Below are 25,742 nucleotides of genomic sequence, written 5' to 3' on the forward strand. Positions count from 1 at the left end.
TGGAAGTACCAAGGACCTGAAGACTCGGACTTTCGTCCTCCCGCACAGGTACCAGCAGCGCCACACCCCATGATCCAGTGAATCCATGACTCCCCAGGCCCGACCCAGACGTCTATTGACCTCTGACTCGCAGCCAGCAGAGACATGAATATCACTGCCAAGGTAAGTGAATCTCTCCACAACCTCAACATCCTCACCACAAACAGACACCGACAGGACAGCAGCATCCAAGATGTCACCGAAAGCCTGGATCTTAGTTTTGACCCAAGAAACCCGTAATCCCAACGGCTCTGACTCCTCATTCAGCACCTCGAGGGCCCCCAAGAGGATGTCTAAAGTCTCCGCAAAGATGACTGCATCATCTGCAAAGTCAAGGTCCGAGATCTTGACATTCCCAAATGACGCACCGCAACTTGATCTCTCCGACATCCTCCCTAGAATCCAGTCCATACAAGTGCTGAAAAGTGTGGGGGCAAGTACACATCCCTGACGAACTCCAGTAACAACTGGAAATAAGTCAGAGATGGTACCACCACACTTCACAGCACTCTCAGTACCAGAGTAGAGTTCAGACATCAGATCGATCAGTTTTGGTGGCACCCCACGAAGACCAAGAATCCTCCAGAGGACATCCCGATTCACTGAATCGAACGCTTTACAGAGATCAACATAGGCTGCAAGCAGCCCCTTCCGAAACTCTCGTCTGCGTTCGGTGAGGACACGAAGTGCAAGGATACGGTCAATCGTTGACCTCTTTGGTGTAAAGCCTGACTGCTCTGGACGCTGGTGCTCAAGCAGATGGTGGCGAACCCTATCGAGAATTATCCGAGCAAAGACCATGCCCGGCACTGAGAGCAGCGTCACCCCTCGGTAGTTGTTGCAGTCTTGGCGATCACCCTTCCCTTTCCAGAGAGGGACAACAAGGCCCCTCTTCCAGTCAGTTGGGATGATGCCTGTGTTCCAGGCAGAGCACAAAACTGCATGCAACGACACGAGTGCAGCATTTCCACCAGCCTTGAGAAGTTCGGCATGGATGCCACAGATCCCTGGAGCTTTGCCCCGTTTCTACTGGTTCACCGCAGCCCGTGTTTCCACAAGCGTAGGTGGACCACAGTTGATTCGAGGGTCAGCAACAGGGATTGTAACACCCTTGACGTCCAACTCGACAGTTGGGGGATCAGCCTGGTACAACCGCTCAAAGTAACCGGCCCAGCGGGCCTTCACTTCAGACTCCTCTGTCAAGAGCCTACCACTCTCTGCTCTAACTGTAGTGCTCCGAGGGATGGGCTTGGATGAACATAATGCGCGAATTCCCCTGTAAGCGGGACGAGAATCACCTGTCCACAGGTGATGCTCTACCCCCTCACAGATTCCTCTCACATAGGCCTCCTTGTCCACCCTTAGTACACGTACAGTTTTACGCCTCAGCTCCCTGAACAGCTCAGCTCTGCCATTCAGCCTGGCCCTGCGACTCTGGTCAATGGTATCCAGTGTCCCTTGAGAGACAAAATTCTTCTTTGCCCTGCGGTGAGCTCCAAGGCATCCACCGGCAACATCAAGGACGGTGGTCTTGAAGGCGCTCCACAACTCTTCAGGACCCCCCAAAGTACCCAGACCCCCCAAGTGTCCACTTAGCCTGTTCGCAAACTCCTCAGCTACTCTCTCATCCTTGAGCTTGGCAACATCCAGCCTCGGCTGGGATGGTACCATTCTCCAGGATTTAAGGTGCAGCTTTAGAGTTGCTACAACAAGCCTGTGGTCAGTATTGAGGAACTGAGCACTCCGGTAGACCCTGCAGTTCTGGATCATCCTCCAGCGACCATCAATGAGGACATGGTCAATCTCCTTTGCCACACCTCCAGCGTTGGAATACCAAGTCCAGCGATGAGCTTGTGGGCGCTGAAACCATGAACCAGCCACCCTAAGTCCATGACTTCTTGCAAAGTCAAGGAACTTGGTGCCATTCTGGTTGATAGTTCCTGACCCATGGGGACCAACACACACCTCATAACCATCCCTATCAGTTCCAGTCGATGCATTGAAATCCCCCAAGACTAGAAGTGTATCTCGTCTGGCGCACTGATCAACCACAGACTCGAGTGTGGCGTAGAATGTGTCCTTCACGGTAACATCACTCGCCTCAGTCGGAGCATAAACAGAGACCAGGGAAATGACACCTAAGGAGTGACGAATCCTTAATCTCATAATATGCTCGTTGACCGGTGTTACCTCAATTATCATTGGGGTCAGCTTATTGGACACAGCTACAGCAACTCCTTGGGTATGGTAACCATCAGAGCGACCAGACCAATAGTAGGTGTAACCACCCACCATTATCTCGCCGCAATCCGGTCTCTGAACCTCAGAGAGAGCTGCAATCCCGATGTCCAAACGCTTGAGCTCAGATGATAACAGAGACAGGTGATCATCCTCTCTTAGGGATAGGACATTCCAGGCACCCACCCGAAGGGACCGCCTCAGGTTAACCCAAGGAGACGGCCGTCTGGTGGACGACACCTCTGCACCACTCCGACACACTCTCCCGCAATCTGACCCAGGGATGTTACCCCGTGGTTTCCCTCCTATCAAAGATTGGGAGTCCCGAAGGCTTTGCCCCAATCCCGTCATCCGTTGAGCTGCCCTGCGAAGGGAAGCTGCACAGGAGGTACTCCCACGGAGTGGGTTTTCAGATTTTTTTGCGTTTTTGCGTTTTGCGGAATGATGGGTTTTACGGTTGCCGGAGTGCAAATCCTGCCACCAACCTCCTAATAAGAAGTGACCCAATTGCAGGAGGACGTCCGCAGACACACTTGGGCACTAGATATGGATGGCCGTTGGCTCACAAGGAGCTCCTCCGCCCTTTGACAGGTTTTGTTTTTAATCCTGCTGGGTGTCCATATCCAAACACCCTCCTCACCAGAAAACCTGGTGGGGGAGACGGTTTAGTCGCCGACAACCCGACCATGGAACAGGTTAGTACAGGTTTACATGGTACCTGTAGCAGGTCACAGATCGAACCTGACCTGACAAAATAGACGTCTCTGATAGACAAAATAGACGTCACAATAGACGTCTAGACGTCTCTGGGCGGTATTTATAGTATGAGTGGTAGAAAATGTATTTTAGACATTATTTTGTTTCCATCTTCACAGTTTTTTGATGTAGAAGCATTTTGATGAGACAATACGATTGTAATTAATGCTCCACCGCACGTCTGTCTTCCCTTCCCCCCACCCCTCCTCACTCTCCCTCTGCCTCCTCACTCCCCCCCCTCTCTCTCTCCCCCTACCTCTTCCCCCCACCCCCCCCCTCAGTATTCCCGTCAGCGAAGCGATGGGTAATATTTACTTGTCAGTAATATACAAAGTGTGTCATAAATCACGTTACCCCTGCAAGTATTACTTGCATGCTTATATGTTGGGAATATATATATGCATGGAATGTATGTTGACACCTATATAGCTGCATTAATTAATACTAGTGTGCACACCCTCCCGGACCCTTCTCGGCACTCCTGCCTAGACCCTTCTCGGAAGGTGGGAGTACCCATCTCGGCCCACCTTCGGTGGGCAATGTGCTGCAGAGTTGTTTTTTTAAAAAATTGATCATAACATATCATACTCAATCCTACTATCTAACAAATAAAATTTGCCATCCACCTATCTGTATGTTTGCATTTTTTACAAAGACCGCTGGACTGACAACCACCAAATTTGGCACATAAATCAATTCCGACGCGGGGGTTTCCAAATGCTATTTTCATCCACCACCTCAGCCTTCAGAGACCCTTTAAAACCCTTTAGACCCCAAAGACCTCTTCGACCCCAAATACCGTCACTCAGAATAATTCTGCAGTCTCATTCGTGGCCTGTATAAGTTAGCTTTGCATACATTAATATTTGCTTATCAATGGTGCGTGTGTGTTTTCATTCAAAAATTTTAAAAGTATTTTTAGGTGGAATCTTAAAAGGTTATTTTGCACGATATTAAAGTAAAGTTGAACAACTGTTGCTACTACTTGTTCACCCTTTTTCAATTATATTTTTTTAACGAGACAAAATTATTTGATATTCTGATTTTATAACAGTATGCTCTGCTTTGTGTAGCTCACTTAGGGTTCTGCGGAATAGTGCTTGTTGTGTAAAACTACATATGTTGACGTTTTCAGTTTGTGGGACTTTCATTTGTATGACATGCCTGGTGTTGGCTTAATGGTTAGGATGGTGGGCTTGGGATCCGAGGATCCTCAGTTCAAATTCCCCTTGGTTGTTGAATTAATACCAGGTGGGGTTGACTCTGCCTGTCATTCTTCCGAGGTTGGCAAAATGAGTGCCAGCTTGCTGGTATCCTGTGTCGGAGTGGTGACCCGTCCAGATTGTGCCCAGTAGCCAAGGAGACTGCTTAGGCAGCATCAACGCTCTGCACAGTGTGGTCCCAATGTATGGATGGATTTGTACTACTGCTCCACTTGTCGGATTGTTTATTCCAGTGCTGATTTTGTTGAGGTACTCCACTGCTGGGGCATCGTTGTCAAGCAAATATTGTTTCATGCGCTGTCTTGCAGTATGGTCGTTATGGGTGGTGGTATTGGTGATAAGCTCCCATCAGAGGAAAGTGTGCAGCGCCTTCGTGCAGAACACGAGCGCCAAGCGAAGGAGCTGTACCTCCTTCGCCAAACTCTGGAGGAAATGGAGCTGCGCATTGAGACACAGAAGCAAACATTAAATTCACGTGATGAGTCGATTCGTAAACTTCTCGAGATGTTACAGCAAGGAGCTGGTGGACGGATTCGTGGACACGGTGGAGATGAGCTGGATGGAGATTATGGCGGTGGGGATGGAGATGGAGTTCGGCAGCTGGCCGAGGCCGAATCGCAGATTGCACGGCTGGAGTCATTGCTGGAACATCGAGAAAGGGAAAACCAACAGTTTCGTGAGGTGAGGTCAAGATATTGCATTAATGGGGGGGTGATAACATAAGAGTGTTTATGATGGTAGTGGTTGCGGGTGGGTAGAACATGTTTTTTGGTGTCCATTCTTGAATGGTGTGTGGCAGTAGTGGGAGGTGGGGGTGGGGAGGAAGTAGGGGTGCTTTGGATCATGCTCTTCATATTTTCATGAATTATTTTTGTATTTGCAACAGGCTCATTATGGTGGAATCAAGTCACACAGGCTACTTAGGCCATACACTGAAATAGGCTACACAAACGGTTACAGTTTCCATCCATGCTAGGTTAATGGATTTAGATGACTAACTAGTTAAATTCCAGTGGGATGATGTGGTGTAACAATCAATCTGAGATCTGTGACTGCTAATATATGACCTTCCTCTGTTGAGCATCACTTGATGGTGGCATCTTTGTCTGCACTTCTGAACACTCTCTTTTGGAGTTCGACACGCTCTCTTTCCACAAAGATAAACTTCCAAATCCACAAATTTACCTCTGTGATCTACTTTTTAGAATATGCACAATCCTTTAAGCTCCTTGGTCAGACAATCAACGACAGTGCGTGTACAAAGGGATCATAAATCACAATAGAGTATAGTTCCTCATTTTTCATTTGTGTGCCATCTTCTCACCTGCCCCTTGAGAAGCGGGGGAGACTAAGGCCCTTGGACACATTGATGTCTTTGACGGAGGATGAGTCACACAGATATCGCAAATCAAGTCACCCTGCACATTCACACAATGCATGATGGTTTTGCAAACCTGTGTGTGTCCTCTGCTCTTGTTACTTTTATACTTTCCCAATGTCTAAACTTTCTTCTGACTTCCACTCTTTTTGTTCTCCTCTATCGTGTTGAATAAATTCCCTGAATGGGTCCTCTCGTGCTCTTCCTCCTCATCATTTAAAAAAATTACCGCTCGTTACGACTTCACATTGTCCTCTACCCCTGATGTGAGTTTGTAGATCTTCCACACTTTGTTGTTCAGCTCTTCCACCAACTGGTAAAAATACATGTGTACGTTCTCACTAACTCTATATACTGAGATAGGAAAGTTAAACGCTTTGTGTCTTGGACAATTATTTGCATCTCATTCATATAACCTTTTCAACGTCCCTCATGCATCCCATTATAGAAGAAAATGACAACTGACCTCTTAGCTGAGGATTATAGCCCAGCAGTCTGATGATCCCTCGTATCAAAGTCGTGAGAAATTATTTTTTGAAACTTCTGCCCACTTTCCATAACGACAGCAGTCGGCGCCACGTGCATCTTCATCACCATTGGGTGGAGACATTCAGATTCGATTCATTTTGATGTACCAGCTGAAGGGGGCGCCACGGTCCAGTTAATGCGACTGCGAAGGTGAACGGTTCATGCAATGACCGACAATGAAAATTCACTTCTTCAACCACAATGTGCCCCTGAAGAACCTTCAGGTTACGTTGTGTGATAAAATCTAGGAAATGCAAACATAAATGATTCGGTTGATGTTTTATTGTCCACGTAAATGCTTCTCGTCAAACAGAAATGTTCCATCTTCCTCATGTAATTTTAGTCAAATCCAAAATTAAGCCACCACGTCACCGTGCTATACCGTCTTTGATTTGAAAGCATCGAGTTGTTTGATGTTATGGGTTTGAGGAAGGCTTCCAGGGTAGCGTAGAGGTATGCTCACTTGCACTTGAGTGCTCTTATCCTGGGTACGAATCTCGATCCAGATATGAACTCCAATCCTGGGTACGAATCTCGATCCAGATATGAACAGCCTTGTGCTGAATTTCGAACGAAGAAGAAGCATGCAAGTATATGCATCAATGCGTGCTCCATCCATCGGAAGGACATGAAGTCGGAGGACCCATCCGCCAGCACCGGCCATTAGTGGATGTTGAAGACCCCCACCCAGCATAACCCTTGCCAAGAAACTGCTTATGACAGTGCCGACGCTCCATAAAGAGTACATCGATGATTATGGTGAAGGGTTCGAGAGTTATATGAGATCCATCGATCCGATTTTGTTTACTCAAAGCACTCGTCTAAAGATTTATTTTTATGTTGACATCATTGCGGTGGTGAAAACTGAGAGTGGACTTCTTGTGCAACGTCTGTGAAAATGCAGCTTTGACTGAATGCATGTCACTCAAAATTGCAGAATTTTTTTTCAAGAATCCAAGTTGAAAACCTATCTTGGCCGAAATTCAAGCAAAGATGTCAAAACATGTTCTCGTTGCATTCCACCATCTTATACCTGATTGTCTTGAAACGTTTTCAAACATCCAGATATAATATTTATTCAAGGGATGAAATCCTTACGAAGTTGATTATCCTCTTTCAAAAGTGTTTGGAATTAATGTCGACCTCCAATTTTGCAGCTCGAACATTTTGACAGCTCTGAAACACGAGTTGCATTTCTCTGGGACCATTATATTATTTTTGCTCATTTAAACATGAAACTGATAAATAAATAATAAAAATGTTGGCAGGATACGCCCGATCGTCTGGACAACGTTTTCCGAAGCAGAATTGTGTAACCTTTACTTTACCTTCATCGTCCTGGAGGAGTCTCTGCCGCTTCGTGCTATCGGAAGTACGGCAGTGGATCTTGCTACCAAGCTTCTTGATGATGCTCGAACCAAGTTATCTTCTGTCTTGTGCACTTACAGTTTCGTTTCAGCTGCCGTTTCCTTCCAGGTGTTAAAGCAGGTGATCAAAAATGGAAGGATCCGTCAATGTTGGCGATGTGAATGAGTTAAAAGAAGGAGCTATAATTGCTCCAGCGTTGCCTTATTGTTCTACAAGCAGAATTTATCTCAAACTAAACTTTGAGCAATTCTTTTTCCCAATACCATGCTTCTCTTGCTGTTGTTTCAGGCTTTTTTTGTCTACAAAAGGAAAATAAAACGCACATTTTCATCAAACGCTTAGCGACTTATAATGCCACGGAGTTTCTACACAAACGGCCGAGCCGTGATGATAATGATCTCGAATGTTAGTCTCAAAGCACCTGGTTCATTCCTGAGTGTTAGCCTCCAGGAGTGCACAGTGCACGTGCTTACTGCTTCTGTTGGTGGAAATTAGGAGTCGGCTGGGGGGTGGTGGTGGTAGAGGTGAGGGTGTAGAGAGTGGGTTGGAGGACTTTGTGACATTATTTTCTATAGCATATCAAGCATGTGCGTCAACTGCATTCTGAGGTCAGAAACGATTAAAGAAAGTCAGTCAGTGATGTTATTTGCTTCAGGTCAATCATCGTAATCGTGCAGAACCTTCATGCTCTGGATGACCAACTAGCAATCGTTGCAAGCCGTCGTGACTTGAGGATGTTCGAACTGAGCAAGAGTATCGGTGAAGTAATACGAGTTCACTTTCAAGGAACAACAACACAAGAGGAGGTCATTGGGCCTGGAAAGCCTGCACAATAGCTGCCACCCTATGGTCCTTTGGCCGTGCTCCATCCTTTTGAAATGCTGAGCGTCAAGCAAGGAACCAGCAAATACCGTATTTAGTCTTTGTTATGGTTTCCACATGATTGGATCCCAGACTCGGAGCGGACGCTCTAGCCATTATGCCACTAAGTCTGCAGCATTTGGGTATTTGCTTGTCGATTAGACTTCTTCTATGTGGAATACCAAAGGATGATTCCATCAGGAACCAAAGTTTATTGGTATCGAGAGGGCAGATCCATATGAGGATTCAAACAGGAAATTAATGAGAGAATTTTTTTTAAAAATTGTACTGGGGAAGTTTTATGAACAATGGACGCACTTGGTTTGAGTACTAAGATGCGTTTGTGTGCTTCCGAACCAACGTGCAGATACTAGCAAGTGAAATTGAAGCTCTCAATCTCTGCTCATCGGCAGGCTTCTGAAGGCCTTCCCTTCTGACAAAACCTCAACCAAGGAGCTGAATCACGTGCGTAGTCCAGAACTGCACACAACTTTCGTGTTTTTCTCCACAACCGCTTGTCGATTTGAGATTAATTTTTTTTACCATTGGTGCGATTACTCATGTAGAATGTTTTCATGATAATTACGACGTCATAGGTCATGTGGTGTGGCAGCCATGTTGGTAAAACGGAAAAACTTTGTACCTCTGTCTCTGAAACCGCACCAAGGAAAAAAAATTGAAACTTGGCTCACGGCAAGTACTCCACATGGGGAATGAGAGTGATTTCTTACGATGTCATAGGTGCCTTCGTTATGACATCATTGCATATGTAGAACGCTGCGTACGATCAGTACGAAACTTTTTGAGGGTCATCTAGGGATAAAATGGTCCATAGAAAACAATTTGATGATGTCATCGATCACGTGATTCGGCAGCCATATTGTTTTAAAAAAAAAACCCTTCAAAAATCTTCTTCTCTGAAGTGGCTGAACAGATTGAGGTGAAACGTTACACATATGACCACCTGTCCATGAGGAACAAATGGTTCACACATATGATGTTATAGGTCACATGGTTTGGCAGCCATATTGGATTTACCCTAAAACCGATAAAAATACGCCACTCAAAAGAAGTCCTGGCGAGGGTCTGCAATCTCTGATTGCTCTTTTTCTTGTTACAAATGTGTGAATTTTTTACATTTGGAAACTGAGCCCCTCACTGAAGAAATGAACATCACTATTATACTCTCAAACAAAACCTAACATGCTGATTAATGACCCAGAGAGGGGTGAACTGCTTGCCCATCCTTGCATTTACAGGTGTTGTGAGTTTACACTTTCTATGTGGACTCTTAGATGCCCTCTAAGATGGCAGGGCAGTTTGGGATGGGCACCAAAGCAATGTTGCTCACACCTGTAAGCAAATTAAAAAGTCCAATCGGTGGTATAACGCCACAGCCTGGTACTTCCAGAAGAAAAAAGTCCTCACACAGGCAACCCAAGTTGAATTTGGATGAAAACTTTTAAAGGATCTGGCTCACCATGCAAATAATGCCCATGGTGTGCATGTTCATCAATATGGTTTTGTGCCACGTTATCTTATTGCACAAACCTTTGATCACATGCGTGTGTATTGATTGCCACAAAATCCGCCTGCTTTCCCTTCGTCTTTCTGTTGAATCCTCAAAGTGAACCATGAGCACTTTTTTCAAGACGATGCGATGCATTTATCTCATCAGACTTTTCTCCCTTGTGCTCCTCTTTATTAAAGGATGTTCCAAAAGCCCTAAAACTGATGTGTGCAAAGCATATGATGGGTAAACTTCACCGCTGGACTTATAGTGCTGTCCCGCAAAGCAAAATGGCTATATTCCACCCTTCACTTTCAATTTTGGCTCTGCTTGCCCGGCTCGCAGAAAATTCCCCGTGAGTTAATGGAGGCCAGCTTGTCAGTTGCGGAGGCTTTTGCACAGATGTGAGCAATTACTGAAAATGTCCACATTATTCTGGGTCCTGTTTAAGGGCCGGCTGCAACCCCTTCGCCCCCCTCCCTGCTTTTGCCGTGCACGCCTGCGTTCTTACTGCCATGTTATTTCTTGATGTCATTTTGCATTTTTTGAGGAAGGCAGTGCCATTGTACTGTGCTGGGGTATGCAGAGTGAGGGCTGTGTGGGAGACTGGTGGGAAAGGGGAGAAATGAGTGTCTGATGGATCGGATGGGGTGGCTCGCCTTTTGAGAACAACCCGAGATCTTAATTATAGTAAAGTTTGCTCTGCACCCCCCCCCTCACCTCCACCCTTCCCCATGTCACCCCTCCCCCAACTCAGCCATTACTCGGAATTTGAGGTCTCATCGGCATGAGGTTATTTGCTCATCGTGCTCGGCCAGTCAGAGAATCATAAACGTTGATTATTTTTTGAGCTTTGTTCATCTGATTGTTTGTTTATGGAGCACGTCCTTTATTTTGCCCATTTTAATACACGTACTGGTGCATTTCACCTTGTTTCATACACTCTGGGGACAGATACTAACTGTCTTACTTAAACTGTCTCGGCCTTGCAGGGAAAAGGCTCTGACTTGAGTGGACTCTTTGTTGTGCCTCTCACAACTGGGGTCCGGGAAAAGCTTCTTACGCGGGGCAGTCAAAGGCAGTTTGGTCTTGGAGTTGTGAAGCATTTCTCTAATGTCTAGCAATGGCGGAAAACAGCTGGGCCTGGGCTAGACTGTAGTCTATGTATTTTTTTTTTCTCCTTTTTCTTTCTAGCCTAGTGTTCCAAGACATTCTTCATCTTGCACACCTCACCTACTGGCATTTTATTAACCTGCAGCAAAGGTCAGGGCGATTAACGTTTTGTTAACCTTGCATGATGACAATGTTGATGTTATTAGACGATTATTTGCAGAATGCATACTTGAATAAAAATGGCCATTTTCAGACATTTTCACCAAATCTTGCCACTCCCCCAACTCCCTCGCCCCTCCCTTCCTCACTCCTTTCTTTCCTCCCCAATTTCATGCTTCACAATATATCGGTGTGAAATGTAGTGCCTCAATCTCTACCTGTTCTATTAATCTAGTCATGCTCATGGTATTATATTTAACCTGCAGGCAAATTGTTCTGTTGCTATTGGACTTCTGTACTTGGAACTGTGGAACGGTCAGGTACAGGAATCGTAAGCCGTGTTCACACCCACAATCCCTTGTAACAAGTCCATTTTGTTTCCAAATATTTTTGATCCGTTTATGCATCGTAACATCATGCCCACAGTTTCACAAATTGGAAAAAGCAGTCCTTCTAAAATGTAGACTCTTCAGCCTGGTGGAGGTATGCACTCTACAGAGTGCTGTTCTCGTTTAAGGAGTAATTCCACATTTCAGCCATGAAGGTGGCTTTCATCAGGAACTGTGTGAACGAGATACTCGTGCGTCCTCCCAAAAGGATGCAACACAGGCCTGCTCTTGATCATAGAGGTCAGTGTATGAATCTTCTGGGTCGGCTCTAGAGCTCGGAGTCCAGTGTATCGATCTTCTGGGTTTGTACTAGAGCATGGGGGTAAGTGTATTGATCTTCTAGGCCTGCTTCAGAGCATGGAGGCCAGTGTATGAAACTTCTGATTGCTTTATGCAGTAAAAGTTTGACTATTCTTTAAAAGATGAATGACAATAAATGTTATATCTTGACTCTTTAATGGTACAGTTTAATTATTCGTTTTGACTGTTTATCTTCATGTGATTATGGGCAATCTACAAAATACCTAAAAATGAGGGGGTTGGGGAAAGGAAGTGGAGGATTTGGAAAAATATATATTAACAATAGGAAAGACAGAAAAATCAATGCCCTTCCAGAAATATCTCATTCCATGGTTATAGCCGATGCTTGCTATAATGACCATAGATGTCATAAGTGTTTTACAACAGCTCAGATTTCAAAGTTGGCCTCTGAAGCCAGTCGCTGACTCGGCATCCTCCATCATACAATATCCTTCCTTGGCATACCTGAACTCCTATCCACCTATATAAGGCCTTTATCCACAGCTTAATGGAGTACTGCTCTCACCTCTGGGCTGACACCCCTGTCTCACACCTTGCTCAACTTGGCACCGTGGAAACCAAAGGTCTTCAAGATCATTGGAACGTCCAACTGTTCAGCATAGCAGGGGTATGCGCTCCACCAAGTGCCGTTCCAGTCCATTTCTGAAATTTTGTTTACGAGGTAAAGTTGTATAAAAAAAATCATTTGACCAACGCGAACACCACCGATGATTGATTAAACCACCTGAAAACCCCGGAAAACGTTTAACACGATCTATCCTTAAATTAATAATTTGTACGTGTTACCTGTATGAATGAATGTCAAGTCGTATTGATAAAAGGGTGTTGTACAAAATCTTTAAAAATGACAGTCGGGTGAAGCAGAAACACATTCCATTAGCATGAAGTTATTTCGTGTGAAAATCAGTGGTGGCAAGACTGTTAAAAGGAGATAGTGCAAAAATGTTGCCTGTGACCTGTTGGTGATAAAACGGTCGTATTTTTTAATGGTCTGGAGGCCTGCAGTGTTACGAGGTAGAGCAGCTGTCGTGTGTGGCCCAACATGGCCTGGTATGGTTTGAGGCCACTTTACGAGGCCTCCGGAGTCTGCTTGCAGGGACTGCTGGCAGAGAGGCGCCACCGTCTCTACATGGCACCCGTAAAAGCCATCTGGCCAAATGTATTTAGTGGTTGTCATGGGTGGGGTCAGTGGGATAATGGTGAAGGGACAAACTAGTTGGTCGTAAGTGATAGGTTTTAATGTCCCAGTTTTTTTCTCAAGCATGCGTTTTTACTAATGAGCCATCTACATATTATTTTATTCTTATTGTGCACACAAGGAGGATGGAAATTGCATGAAGACATAGGATTTGAAAAAATAGGGAAGCAGGTTGGGGGTACTGAATGGAAGGTAGGTGAGGCTGGGAGGAAGTGTGAGGGAGGGGGTTGTGCGAGGAAAGGAAAGTTATTAGGAAGGGGAAGGAAGGGAAGAAGAATTTGAGTGGGGAGGAGGGAAATGGGGGGGGGGCATGAAGAATTAGAAATTTTTTTTGCCTATTTTGTATATGGATCCCAATCTGGCTGTCCAACAGAAACTTAAAACCACACAAAAGGCAAAGTCTTGCCATTGTTTGTCCTTTTTACTTGTTACTTTTTACTTTTTACTTTTACTTTTTTTTACTTTACTTTTTTACATTCATTCTTTATCTAAAAATATTTTGTTTTTAAAGCAGCAACAATTAAGTCTTATTTTTACAACAAATAACATTTTTATATGTTAATAACCCCACCTGCCATTAATTGAACCCATAGTTTGACATTTTAAATTCCCTTATTGCATTTGATGGAGCTTCTTCTGCCTTGTCGGAGACTTTTAGGATAGTGCTTTGGGTTCATGATGCAAAGACTCTTTTCAAACCAGGCCGCTGGCACTGGATTGAGTTAGCATGGCAAGAAGTACCAAGGGGCTTGATGCAACTGCTCGAAAATATGCTTCAAAGGAGAGGAACATAATTTCTTCTTTTACAAGCGCCTGTATGTTCAGTGTTTGACAGAGTTCATGCACATGTAGAGCCTGCTTTACTTTGATTGTAAAACGTGACATCGCCTGGGCCTGGTTGGTGCTGTGGTCAGAGTTCAGAACTCTGGCCAAGAGTCTCTTATATTGCTTCTTGTGATCAATGGGTTGGAAAAAGGAAAATCTGTTTGAGCAATTGAAACATTTTTTTTTCTTCTTCTTCTGGTCCTTGACTGTGGTTTAAAAAAAATATTATTGTTGTTATTATTTAAAAATAAATAAATAATCTACATATATATATATATATATGTGGTCAAGATTTGTGGAAGATGAGAATGTGACGGAGGGTAAAAAGCCAATATACACTGAGTGGGGCAGTGGGGCAACAGTTGGCCAAAAATTACAAAGGAATGAATGAACGAACAGGAAAAGAGGGAAGGAAGGAAACAGTAACCTGCAAGAAAGAGGGTAAGGATAGATTCGGTAGCTTGTTCATTAATCGTTTAAACAATGACAATAATATTATTACGAGTTCCCCTTGCAAGGAACTTCAACGCAGGAAGAAAGCATTATGCCCATCAAGCCTACACAATGGTTGCCAACCTATGGTTGTTTGTTCGTGCTCCGTCATTTTTAAATGCTGAGCGTCAAGCGAGGAAGCAACGTGTGCCATTTTTAAAATCCTTGGTATGATTCGGTCTTGCTTCAACCACTGATCTCCCAGACTCAGAGCACACACTCTCGAACCATTATGCCAGTGAGTAAATTAATTATGGTGTGACCATGTCCATGGTTATGGACAACTATTTGATGTCCTAATCATTTTTTCGTTCCTCTTTCTTCCGGACATGCATATTTGTGGTCTCCTGACTTGTCGACTTGCTTGTGCATAATTATAACATGGTATATGTTAAGCAGAGTTGAGCCAAGTGGACGCAATAAAGGAGACCTCCAAGGAAGGCAAGTGGTTTTCAACTGAGCCAAAGTAGGATAGTTGATGGATTTCTTTGGGTGCTCGTGCTTGCTTGCCTCCGAGCAGTCTGGTCATGAATTTCCTCCTCTGTGAAGTTGAATCTGCCAAAAACGAATGCCCAAGTACTACGTCTTGCAACACACTATCCTTCAAGTGCTGACATTATGCCGTTATCCTAGTTTGCATTTGTTTTGTGGATATTGTCGTACTTTATAGTGAAAGGGCAGGCCATTGTGGCCTGTTCTGCTGGATAAACAGCTTACCCAGAGTTTATATGGGATGTTTTATTTTTTTCATTGATATAATTGGCTCATGGAGGAGCTTGTGCATACATCACCTTCAGGACAAAGACATCAGTGAACATAATGACGTTAATTGCAAGGACATTGGTAGAATGTGGACAAGCATATGGTGTATGACATTTGAACCTGGGTCCCCTGTTCCATGAGCAGGGATTCAGATGGGAACGCCAACAGGCCGAGGCAAGTTCATGGTAAAACGTACCCCTTTGCTCGTGTTCCATTGGTCAGGAACTTTGTGGTGTGAGACCTGCATAATGCATGCGAGTCAGACTTGGTGTTGAACAGGTTCTATGGTTATGGAGGAAACTGAAATACCTTTGAACCTGAGACATTGTTGTAACCGATACCGACCTAATTCAAATGTTTGCGGCAAGGTTGCTTTTGCTAATCATGTTCTCAAAGGTGGAAAGCAATGTGTTCTGCAATACATTGCCAATTTGGTTTTATTTTGTCTTCTCCATGCTTGCATGAGGAGGAATTCACATAATATTGTTCTATTCACAATCCATGGAGCAGTTTATCTGAACCAGGATCCAGTGTCATAGCCTGAGATGGGAAGTAAAAGGAAGTGAATGAGATATTGAGCACATGTGAAAGGAAAATGATATCTATATGCATAATTGTTGTTCTTCTTTAATGGCCACAAGTATGCCCATGTTCTTGTGGGTTGGCCAGGGAAAGCTTGGCCCAAGTCTTTAACGAATCAGCTGTCCAGGACTGACGTTCAACTAAGGTTAGGGCAGGAATTTGGAATTTTGCCAGGCTATTGGCAATAGCTCACCAACTCTTTGTGAAGGACACCGTGGGATCTTCATGGTCCACCAATTAATCAAACGTCCATCGATTCCCAATAGGACAGTCTCATCGGACTAGATAATGTCATGTAACGCACTTGGACAGTTATCAATCCACTGAATGGAATGTTCACCAAACTCCATTCTCTTGTCACTATCATCTGGAAACAACTGCTGAAAATCATGAGGTTGGTATGGTTTCAATCCTCAGTCCTTCTTCAAAATTGCCTGAATTGCACAATAACTTATTCCACTCTCCTTCAACGCTTGTTTGATCGACTTCTTTGGACAACTTGTGAACATGTCTTGTACACAATCAATGTTTCCTGGTGATCTCGCTGTGATATGTCTTCTTGATCCTCTAACGTCCTTGACTGAATCAGATGTTATTAGCTTTTTGTGATATTTATCCCGTCCCCCACGCAGCGGAAGAGAGGGTTCAGTTCTGTGTGTGTGTGTGTGTGTGTGTGTGTGTGTGTGTGTGTGTGTGTGTGTGTGTGTGTGTGTGTGTGTGTGTGTGTGTGTGTGTGTGTGTGTGTGTGTCCGTCCGGGCTGTAACATTTTTACCATGACCTTTTGTCATGAAATTTTCAACAAAGCTTTATTATGAGAATATGGAGAAGATTAACTAATAATTTGGTCATAAGGTCAAAGGTACTGTTTAGCATATGGAAGAAGAGGAATTCCGAATAAAAACCGGGCAGGCTTTGCATTTTTATATGCTTTCTCGTTTTTTCTTTGTTTTCGGATTGATCCATTATAAGCCAAGAGATTAGCTGTTGCTCAAAGGGCTTGGATTTCTGCACGGTATGAGGCTTGCCAATCTGTAATTGCAGTTCAAAAATGGTGGTGGCAAGAAATGGGAAGACGTGTTACTTTGGATTCAAAAACAATTAAAAACTAGTAAGCATCTGAAAATGCAAAGCCTGTCTTTGTACTCGAACTAAACTTGATGAAAACGACAGTTAAAAAAAAAAATTGTACATTTTATTAATTGTTATTCTCCACAATCTCATAATCAAGGTTTGCTGAAAATTTGATGACAAAATCTCAATTGGTAATGTTATGGCCTGGATTTCGAAAATGTTCCGGCCTAAAAACATACACACTGAATGTTAATGGTAAACAAGGATTTCGATTAAAATATTTATGGTTGGTCTCACACTTCACCAGTGAATCATACGAACAATCCTTTATTGCCCATTGGGAGTAGGGCGAGAGGTGCCAAGGTTTAACTTTTTTCTGATCAGCAGTTTGAGATATTATTTTTTTTATATTATTTTTACTCAAAACTCGACGATCTCAAAAAGTTGTGGATGAGTTGGGTAGGTGACAAGAACAAGCTGATTCGGTTTTGGTTCAGATACAGCTTATCAGAGGGATACCAAACGCAAACTGTTCAACCTGGTGGAGGTACGTGCTCCACCAAGTGCCATTCGACTTTGTTTGTTTGTCTGTCCACACAGAATGTGTGGTGCATCACGAACTTGGAAATGTCATCCATATTCTCTTTGTGCCGAAATTGTATCATATCAATAAAAGAAATTCTGCTCAACCACAAATTGTAGTTGTTCACATGTCCAAAATGCCATCCATGAAGATTTATTTATGTATTTTTGATTCACCAGTTCTCCTGTTTTTTTAAAAATAAAAGGTGAAAGGTTGGGAGATAGTGGGGCAACTTAGCTAAATATAGCATAACAATTGTGCATTTTGTGAGGAAAGCACCAAATTTGGCACACTAGTAGCCTAACATATTATGAACAGATTTGGATATTGGGTCATCTCAAATTCAGCCGCTGATGGCTGTGGCAGCCATTTTCCACTGCCATCAAAAATTTTGAGATGGCCCAATATCCAAATCTGTTCATAATATTGTTGCGAATTCGTGCCCGCCGGCGTGCGAACGGCCATGTAACTCGAATCGCGGAACGTCGCCCACCGGACGGACAATTCTGTCGTGACCCTCTCGGACTAACGCCGGGAGCTAGTCACGGGTGGGCCTTTCGGCCCCACCACGATCGTGCCAATCGGCCCCCCGCGTGGGATAGGGTTGTTCGCCAAATTCGACCTACCTAAGTACCCACGCGGAGGGTTGACCAGGCGATCGCACCTCGCCGCAGGTCGACTCCGGACACGGGCCACTTAAGCGACTCGTTCCGTACTATGGGGATAACCGAGCGGTGTTATCGTCGGCCTCGACGGTTCCGATTAATTATCGGGCGTATTAAGCCCACTACGAACCCTTTACGTGAAGCAAGATGGAGATTCAATTAAAGAAAAGACGAAGCGAAACGGGAAAAACAGTTCAACATAATGCACATTTATTCTGCGGCACACGGAGAGCACACATATACAATTACAACAATTATGCACCTACAGCAAATGCTACAAAAGAAACACAACAATGGAGATCTACAACCGACGACGCGAGCACACGGCAACACTGACACAGTTTTACTTTACAGACGGCGCCAACAACACATTTACTCAAAAGCAAAAGAAAAGGGCCACCCTCAAAGACAAGGGGGCAGGCGGGGCCTGTGGGCCAATATTTGCGCGGGACCTGAAAGAGCGGTCAGGTCCGCGAGACCGGGTGGATCCTACCCGTGTCTTTGTGATGAGCCGCCAATGTGGTGACGCGGCGGTGCCCCGACTCCGCGCTCCTTCGCGGGTTTCGTTGGCACTGCTTGGAGTGGGGTGGGAACGGGGCCCCCCTTTTCGCACTATCTCAGCGCGGGGTGGGGGGGGGGGGTAGGGGGGAATTGTTGATGCTCTGGGGAAAGAGGATAGCTGGCTTGCTTGGGTCCCGCGACGAGCGATTCCACTGCGAGCTCGTCGCCGACCGCCGTCTTCCTTGCCTCGGACCCGAGCTATTTGGTCGCTTCCCCAATTCTCCTCAGCCGACTGCAGCAAACCACCTGTACGCCCTTGCCTCCCGACTCACTCCCCGCTCCTCCAAGGCCGACTCTGCGCTCAAACCAACTCGACCGCGCTACAGGCTTCCTCTCTCTGCAGCTCCCCGACAGACTCCGAACCCCAACAGAATGCGAGCTCCACTCGGCTCTCCGACCTCTCCAGACTGACTCTTCTCAACTGACTGCCGTTGCCACACTCTGCTCTCCAAAACTGACTCTTCCAAAACTGACTCGACCCTGCGCTCGGCACTTTATAGGCCGGCAGGAGAACCCATATGCAAATTTCTGGATCAGAACGAGCTTGGGGGTGGAGCCACGCTCGCCCATTGGACGGAGGAAAAGGGGCGTGAGTCTCCCCTGATCCTAGAATTTGCATATCGCGATTCTCCACCGACGTGCCTGGAGGCGGGGCCAAACCGCCCCGCGCTTGCGTGGGCGTGTATCAGAAGTGGGCGTGTATCATTCCTGATCCGAATTCTCCTCGGAAAGGCTGCACTTTGCACTCGCGGTTCGGCGCACACCTTGTACGAGTCCAGGACAGCCTGACGCTCGGTGCTCACAAGTGGTGCGGGAATAGCGATAGAAGGAGAGGTGAAGGTGGTGGACGGTTTATTGTGGTGGTTTATGGCCATGGCGACGTTTGGAATGGCGGTGATGCGATGTTTGCGGGAGTGAGTTGTGAAGATAAAGGTCGTGGCTGTTGGCGTTGTTGTTGTGAAGCGGCGTTGCGGTTAGTGGTTGTTGTGTGATGGCGGTTGAGACGTGGTTGGTTCAAAATAAAGATAGAACAGAAAAATGGCTATCTCAAAGGGTTGCAGCCCAAATGAATCACATTTATTCCCTCTAAACAACGGGTTTGGGCTAACTACACATGTACTTACAGAGATATCTCACCTACGGGACCTGAATGGTGGTTTGCGAATTTCCTCAACTGCAACAATATGATAGGCACATAGCAATATGTGCCAAATTTGGTGCTTTCCTCACAAAATGCATAATTGCTATGCTAAGTTGCCCCACTAAGAGGGGTTGGCCTCACCCACCAGTTTGGATACGGGCCAATGGTGAGAGGGAGAGGAGCAGCATGAATCATCATCGTTTATGTCAGTGGGCGAAGTAATAAAAGGTGGTATTGGAGTGGAGAACTTGCAGTCAGTATCAGGGCGGATAATTTGCCAGATGTGATGCCGAGAGGCTGCAGAGATTTGAGCTTGTGGCGCGGAAACCAGACCCTCATCTAGCTGATGCAACACCCGGTCCAGCCGATGCTGCACCCACTCTGCCACGTCTCGTCCCTCCCTCCTGTCGCCACCCATCCCCCCTCCCTCCTGTCACCCCAGCTCCAGGACGATTTGCAAGAACATAAAGGAGTGCGACCCTGCACGACTGTGCCGGGTTTTCCAATCATCTCTCGTCCTGTCTTGTCATTCCCTCAGTCTCTCTTTCATGGAATGGATGTGGGCCAGATAAGGACGTACTTATTTTAGGATCTGCCGTTCATTCGTTGGTACTGTGGGCGTGTATTCGGTAGTGGGTTAAGGGGTTTATTTTGTTTTATTATTGACTGTTATCGCTCCTGATTCCTCCCAATGCCATGGTTTCTCATTAAATCTGACTTGGTCTCGGGTTAATTATGGTTATCTTGATGGCTTCATTTGGTGCTTTGAATAAGTCCCGTTAAGGGTTGATTGGTCATGGTCTTCATACCGTCAAACGACCATGTCACGTTTTTGCTCCGCCTAATTAGATCAATGCATGTGACGTCGATGGACATAACACTATCCCGATTTGGGGACCACAACCTGCACAATAACAGTGTTTGATGCGAGGATCTGGCAGGGGATCTTCGAAACAGGTGACTCAGTTGGTTTGACGTGACTTGCAAGATACTCACCGAGAAAACGGAATGACCAGCAACTGCTACAGTGCATACTGTATCAGATCAGGTCAGGTCAGGTATGGGAGCATGCGCCGGAGCAGCTCGTCGCTGTGTCCACTCTCCACCGGTACTCCAGGGGCTTCCGTCTGGCCATCCCCCAGGCAGATGCCTGGCCATCCCCATCTCCTTGAGATGATGGTCAACCTGCTGCAACCATGAGGCACGTGGTCGGCCCATTGGCCTCCTCCACTCACGAGGCTCCCTCGCTGAGATAATCTGTGAAGCAGGATCAGCATCAATAAAATGAGTCACGTGTCCATACAGCCGCAGCTGACGCTCACGGATTATGCAGGTAAATAATCTCATTTGAATCTCTCTCAGCAACCACTTGTTGGACACAAAGTCCGACCAGCGATAGCCAAGGATTCTCCAAAGTGACCTGGTACCAAAGGAATTAAGTCTCTGTTTCAGATCCCTGGTCAGAGTCCAAGTCTCACATCCATAGAGCAAGACTGGAAGCACCAAGGACCTGAAGACTTGGACTTTCACCCTCCCGCACAGGTACCGGCAGCACCACACCCCATAATCCAGTGAATCCATGACTCCCCAGGCCCGACCCCGAAGTCTGTTGACCTCTGGCTCACATCCAGCAGAGACATGAATATCACTGCCAAGGTAAGTGAATCTATCCACGACCTCAACATCCTCGCCACAAACAGGTACACACAGGATAGCAGCAACCAATATGTCAATGAAAGCCTGGATCTTAGTTTTTTCCCTGGAATACCCTTAATCCCAGCGGCTCCGACTCCTCATTCAGTACCTCAAGGGCGCCCAAAAGGATATCTAGTCTCCACAAAGATGACTGCATCATCTGCGAAATCAAGGTCAGAGATCTTGACATTCCAAAACAATGCACCGCAGCTTGATCTCTCTGACATCCTCCCCAGAATCCCATCCATGCAAGTGTTGAAAAGTGTGGGGGGCCAGTGTACATCCCTGACAAACTCCAGCAACAACTGGAAATAAGTCAGAGATGGTACACCACATCTCACAGCACTCTCAGTGCCAAAGTATAGTTCAGACATCAGATTGATCAGTTTGGGTGGCACCCCATGAAGACCAAGAATCCTCCAGAGGGCATCCCGATTCACTAAATCAAACGCTTTACAGAGATCGACATCGGCTGCAAACAGCTCCTGCCGAAACTCTCGTCTGTGTTCAGTGAGGACCCGAAGAGCAAGGATACGGTCAATCGTTGACCTATTTGGTGTAAAGCCTGACTGCTCTGGATGTTGGTGCTCAAGCAGATGGTGGTGAACCTTATCAAGAATTATCCGAGCAATGACCTTGCCCGGCACCGAGAGCAGTGTCACCCCTCGGTAGTTGTTGCAGTCTTGGCCATCACCCTTCCCTTTCCAGAGAGGGACAACAAGGCCAAGATAGAGGAGGCAGGTGTAGGGTGAGAGGATGCAGGGAGGATGAAGAATGGGGAGCTAGGGGGGAGGTGGGAAGAGCAATATCTCACGAAACATTGCTCTTCACTGTGGGAGGGAGGTGCGTGCGTGCGTGCGTGCGTGCGTGCGTGCGTGCGTGGTGGGGCAGATAACAGCAATTTTTGAGAGGAAGCGTGCAAATGATGATACAAGCATCAAATTTGGCACATTTTTTTTCTCCAGGGGATTCTAATCAAATCTGCCTGATTGGCCATTTGAAAATCCAAATTTTGAAAAAAATAAAATAAAAACTTCAAAAAAGTCAAGATCACGAATCAATGTTGGATGCTGGCTGAGATTGGTGAATGTTTCGGAAACATCATCAAAGACGTTCCAAGTCTGCCGTGCAGTTTTCTTCCCTTTACCACGGAAGGCAGACACGACGTCACATCCAATGAACGCATGGAAGTATGGGATCCCTCGAGCTTTCTCAGGCCCTATTGCAGAAACTACCTCATGGACTGGAATCCATCGTGCATTGGCTCCTTGGCCAAAGGCAATCCACATGTTCTCAATACCTAGTTCCTGTAAGGATGGCAGTACAGATATTGCTATGACTAGCTCGTCCGTGTCATTAGCCTTAATGATAATGGACTTGCTACCATCCGTCATTGCATCCCTGGCGTGTACAAATATTCGAGTGTCAGCTTCTTCATGACAACTTGGAGACACAGCATCCAGTGACTTCCTTGTGTTGCTCATGGCATCTTCTCCTTTTGTGACAATGACTGTGCTTGTCGTCTGTGCGTCACACATCTTTTCCGCAAAGAAGTGAAACAGCTCAGTCTTGTTGCTGTCATCTCGAAGAAAGCTTCTCCAGTTACTTGGGGTCTTACTGGTTCCTGTCACTCTTCTTCTGATTCCTTGCCCCCTTTTCGACCTTGCCTCGGACTTCAGACTTTACTTCTTGTACACATCAAACACTACGTCCACCCTCTCGTACCGGGTACCATAGGATTCCACCTTTGGGATGATGTCTTCTTTAGCATAGTTATCAAATATCTTTGAAGTGCGTGGAGGTAGGGCATTGATAAGTGCTGAGCCATCAATGATGACTGCATCTCCCCTTGGTTCTCTGTCTGGGATGTTCACTTGTGCTTCAAGAATTTCAGCCAGCTGTGACTTCAAAATTTTTTTTTTTTTTAATCAAATTTTTCAAAATTTGTATTTTCAAATGGCCAATTGGGCAGATTTGATCAGAAAGCCCTGCAGAACAGAAATGCCAAATTTGATTTTTGTATCATAATTTGCACGATTTTTCTACTATCTACTACACTAGTGGGACGAGAGTGCTGCATTTTATTTGGAGGGGGTGCAATGAGGGGTCAGGGTGGAGGGGAGGAAGAAAAAAAATGACAGGTGAGGGGTGGAGGTGGGGTTAGCAAAGAGAATGATATGTGATGCTTAATGACTGAACACAAAAAATGAAAAAAACATGTCAGAACAGCTGAACACACAAATATACAACAGAGTTTGTAAAGTAATCCACTGGCACATCTGCAAAAACTTTGACATTCCAGTTCCAGAAAATTTGTGGGAAAATGAATCAAAAGCAATCACTGAAATTATGGAAGTAGCTTCCGCTCACGTACGACCTCATGATCCCATCAGGAGTGAACATCGAAAATAAAGCATTGTGACCAGATATCATACTTGGGTACAAAAAAAGAGAAGAAGGCATTGCTAATTGAGGTGTTCATAGCAGTGATTTTGGACTTACGATGCAGAAATCAAGAAAATGACCAAATACCAAGACCTCAAGAATGAAGTGAGAAGATCCAAGAAGCTGAAGAATGCCAAAGTTGTTCCAGTGATGATGAAGAACCTTACGGGAATAATGACGAAGAACCTCATAGAGATATTAATAACCATCCCTGGGAATATCACAACAACCAAACCAGAGTTAGAAGCTGTCCTGGGCTCAGAAACGATCATGAAGAGAGCCCTCGGCACAAAACTTTGAGAACAGAAAACTTCACAGCTTGGTCCGTGAATTGTCACCCCTCACCAAAATGAAGGTGGATACTTTGAGCTCACCTCTTGAGGACTCCATTCCACATTCTGAAACCCACATATGTAGATACCAATCAACGACACACACATACACACATTTTGAGACCTGGCAGGTCTCTGTTTAACTTCCTGAAACCCACCCACATGTAGAGAGAGCAGGAAACAACAGCAACTTACACACACACACACACACACACACACACACACACACACACACACACACACACACACACACACACACACACACACACACACACACACACACACCAAGTTCCGTTATGGTAATACAGTTTATTTATGTACACACGTATAAAATACATAAAAATGACAAACAGAAACAGAGTTCTTTGAAAGAGGTATTCAAGTGAGAAATTAGCAAAATTCAATTGAAAAATATATTGTTATGGATTTCAGAATCAGATCCGACTAATGCATACAAACATTCAGGTCCTCAGTCAGTTATTTCCATAAATGCATGTCCAGGATAGACCCATCCCCATGTCTAGTGGGATTATAACTTTGATGCGTTGGAGAAGAGTAAAGAATTGATTCCCTTTCTTATGGGATGGCCTTTTTCTCTTTAAGACACATTCATGCACGCGAGATAGCCGTTAGCCCAACGGAGGCTCATTCTACCCCCTTTCCATCGGGACACATTGGCTTGGAGGTGGACGATTTATTTACACTTTTGACTTGCAGGACATTCAATTAATCACACAGCGGGCTTTTCCTGAGCAGTTAATCTGACGGTCAAACACGGCTGTGGATCATTTACCTCATCCACATCTTTCATTGAGTTCGACACCCACCTTTTTCCATCGATGTTTGACGCCCCGTCTGGCAGCTCTATGGACGCTGGCTGGCTCTTGTTCGTGTCGGGCTGAACGGAGAGGTGATGGTTGTTGTTGATGTTGTATGAGCTCCTCACGTTTTCGCTTGGTAATTCTGGCAAATGGCTGATTTCTGCCGTTCGTCCAGCACCACAGGCATGGCATCGTAAGACAGGCCTGTGTTGATTTGGGGTTGCATCTCGCTCTGGTAAGGAAGGGATGATCGCGAGGTTGACGGTTGGTCACGTGCAACGATGCGCCAATAGGCAAGGTGGACTTGGCTGGTCTGCTTGAGACTCTGCCCACCCTGCTTGCCTATAAAAAGAATGGGAGGACCTTTTTCCTGACAGTTTTGTGACATCTGGGTGACGGTTCCTGACAGTTTTGTGACAGTTGGTGACAGCTGATTACAGCTCCTCACAGTACCTTACAGCCCCTCATAATGCCTCACAGCACCTTATAGCTCCTTACACAGCACCTTGCAGCTTCTAACAGCTGTCCGTTGGTTGCAGCTTCTGGTGGCTCCGAACGGTGGGTGACGGTTCCTGACAGTTTTGTGACAGTTGGTGACAGCTGATTAGAGCTCCTCACAGTACCTTACAGCCCCTCATAATGCCTCACAGCACCTTATAGCTCCTTATAGCACCTTGCAGCTTCT

General features: G+C 45.5%; 1 protein-coding gene across 7 annotated transcripts in view; it reads left to right on the forward strand.

Annotated features, from left to right (window-relative positions):
* The window catches only part of LOC147027752 (ELKS/Rab6-interacting/CAST family member 1-like), a 434,885-nt gene that overhangs the window by 91,852 nt on the left and 317,291 nt on the right, over window positions 1–25,742 (forward strand). For all 7 annotated transcript variants that reach the window (XM_085877321.1, XM_085877320.1, XM_085877323.1 and 4 more), the window contains one exon: window positions 4,565–4,937. In XM_085877321.1, coding sequence (XP_085733447.1) covers window positions 4,565–4,937 — 373 coding nt within the window. The remainder of the gene's footprint in view (window positions 1–4,564; window positions 4,938–25,742) is intronic.

The sequence above is a fragment of the Eptatretus burgeri genome, chromosome 4 (assembly GCF_056783735.1).
Source record: "Eptatretus burgeri isolate ZD-2024b chromosome 4, Ebu_testis_v1, whole genome shotgun sequence".
Lineage (NCBI taxonomy): Eukaryota > Metazoa > Chordata > Myxini > Myxiniformes > Myxinidae > Eptatretus > Eptatretus burgeri.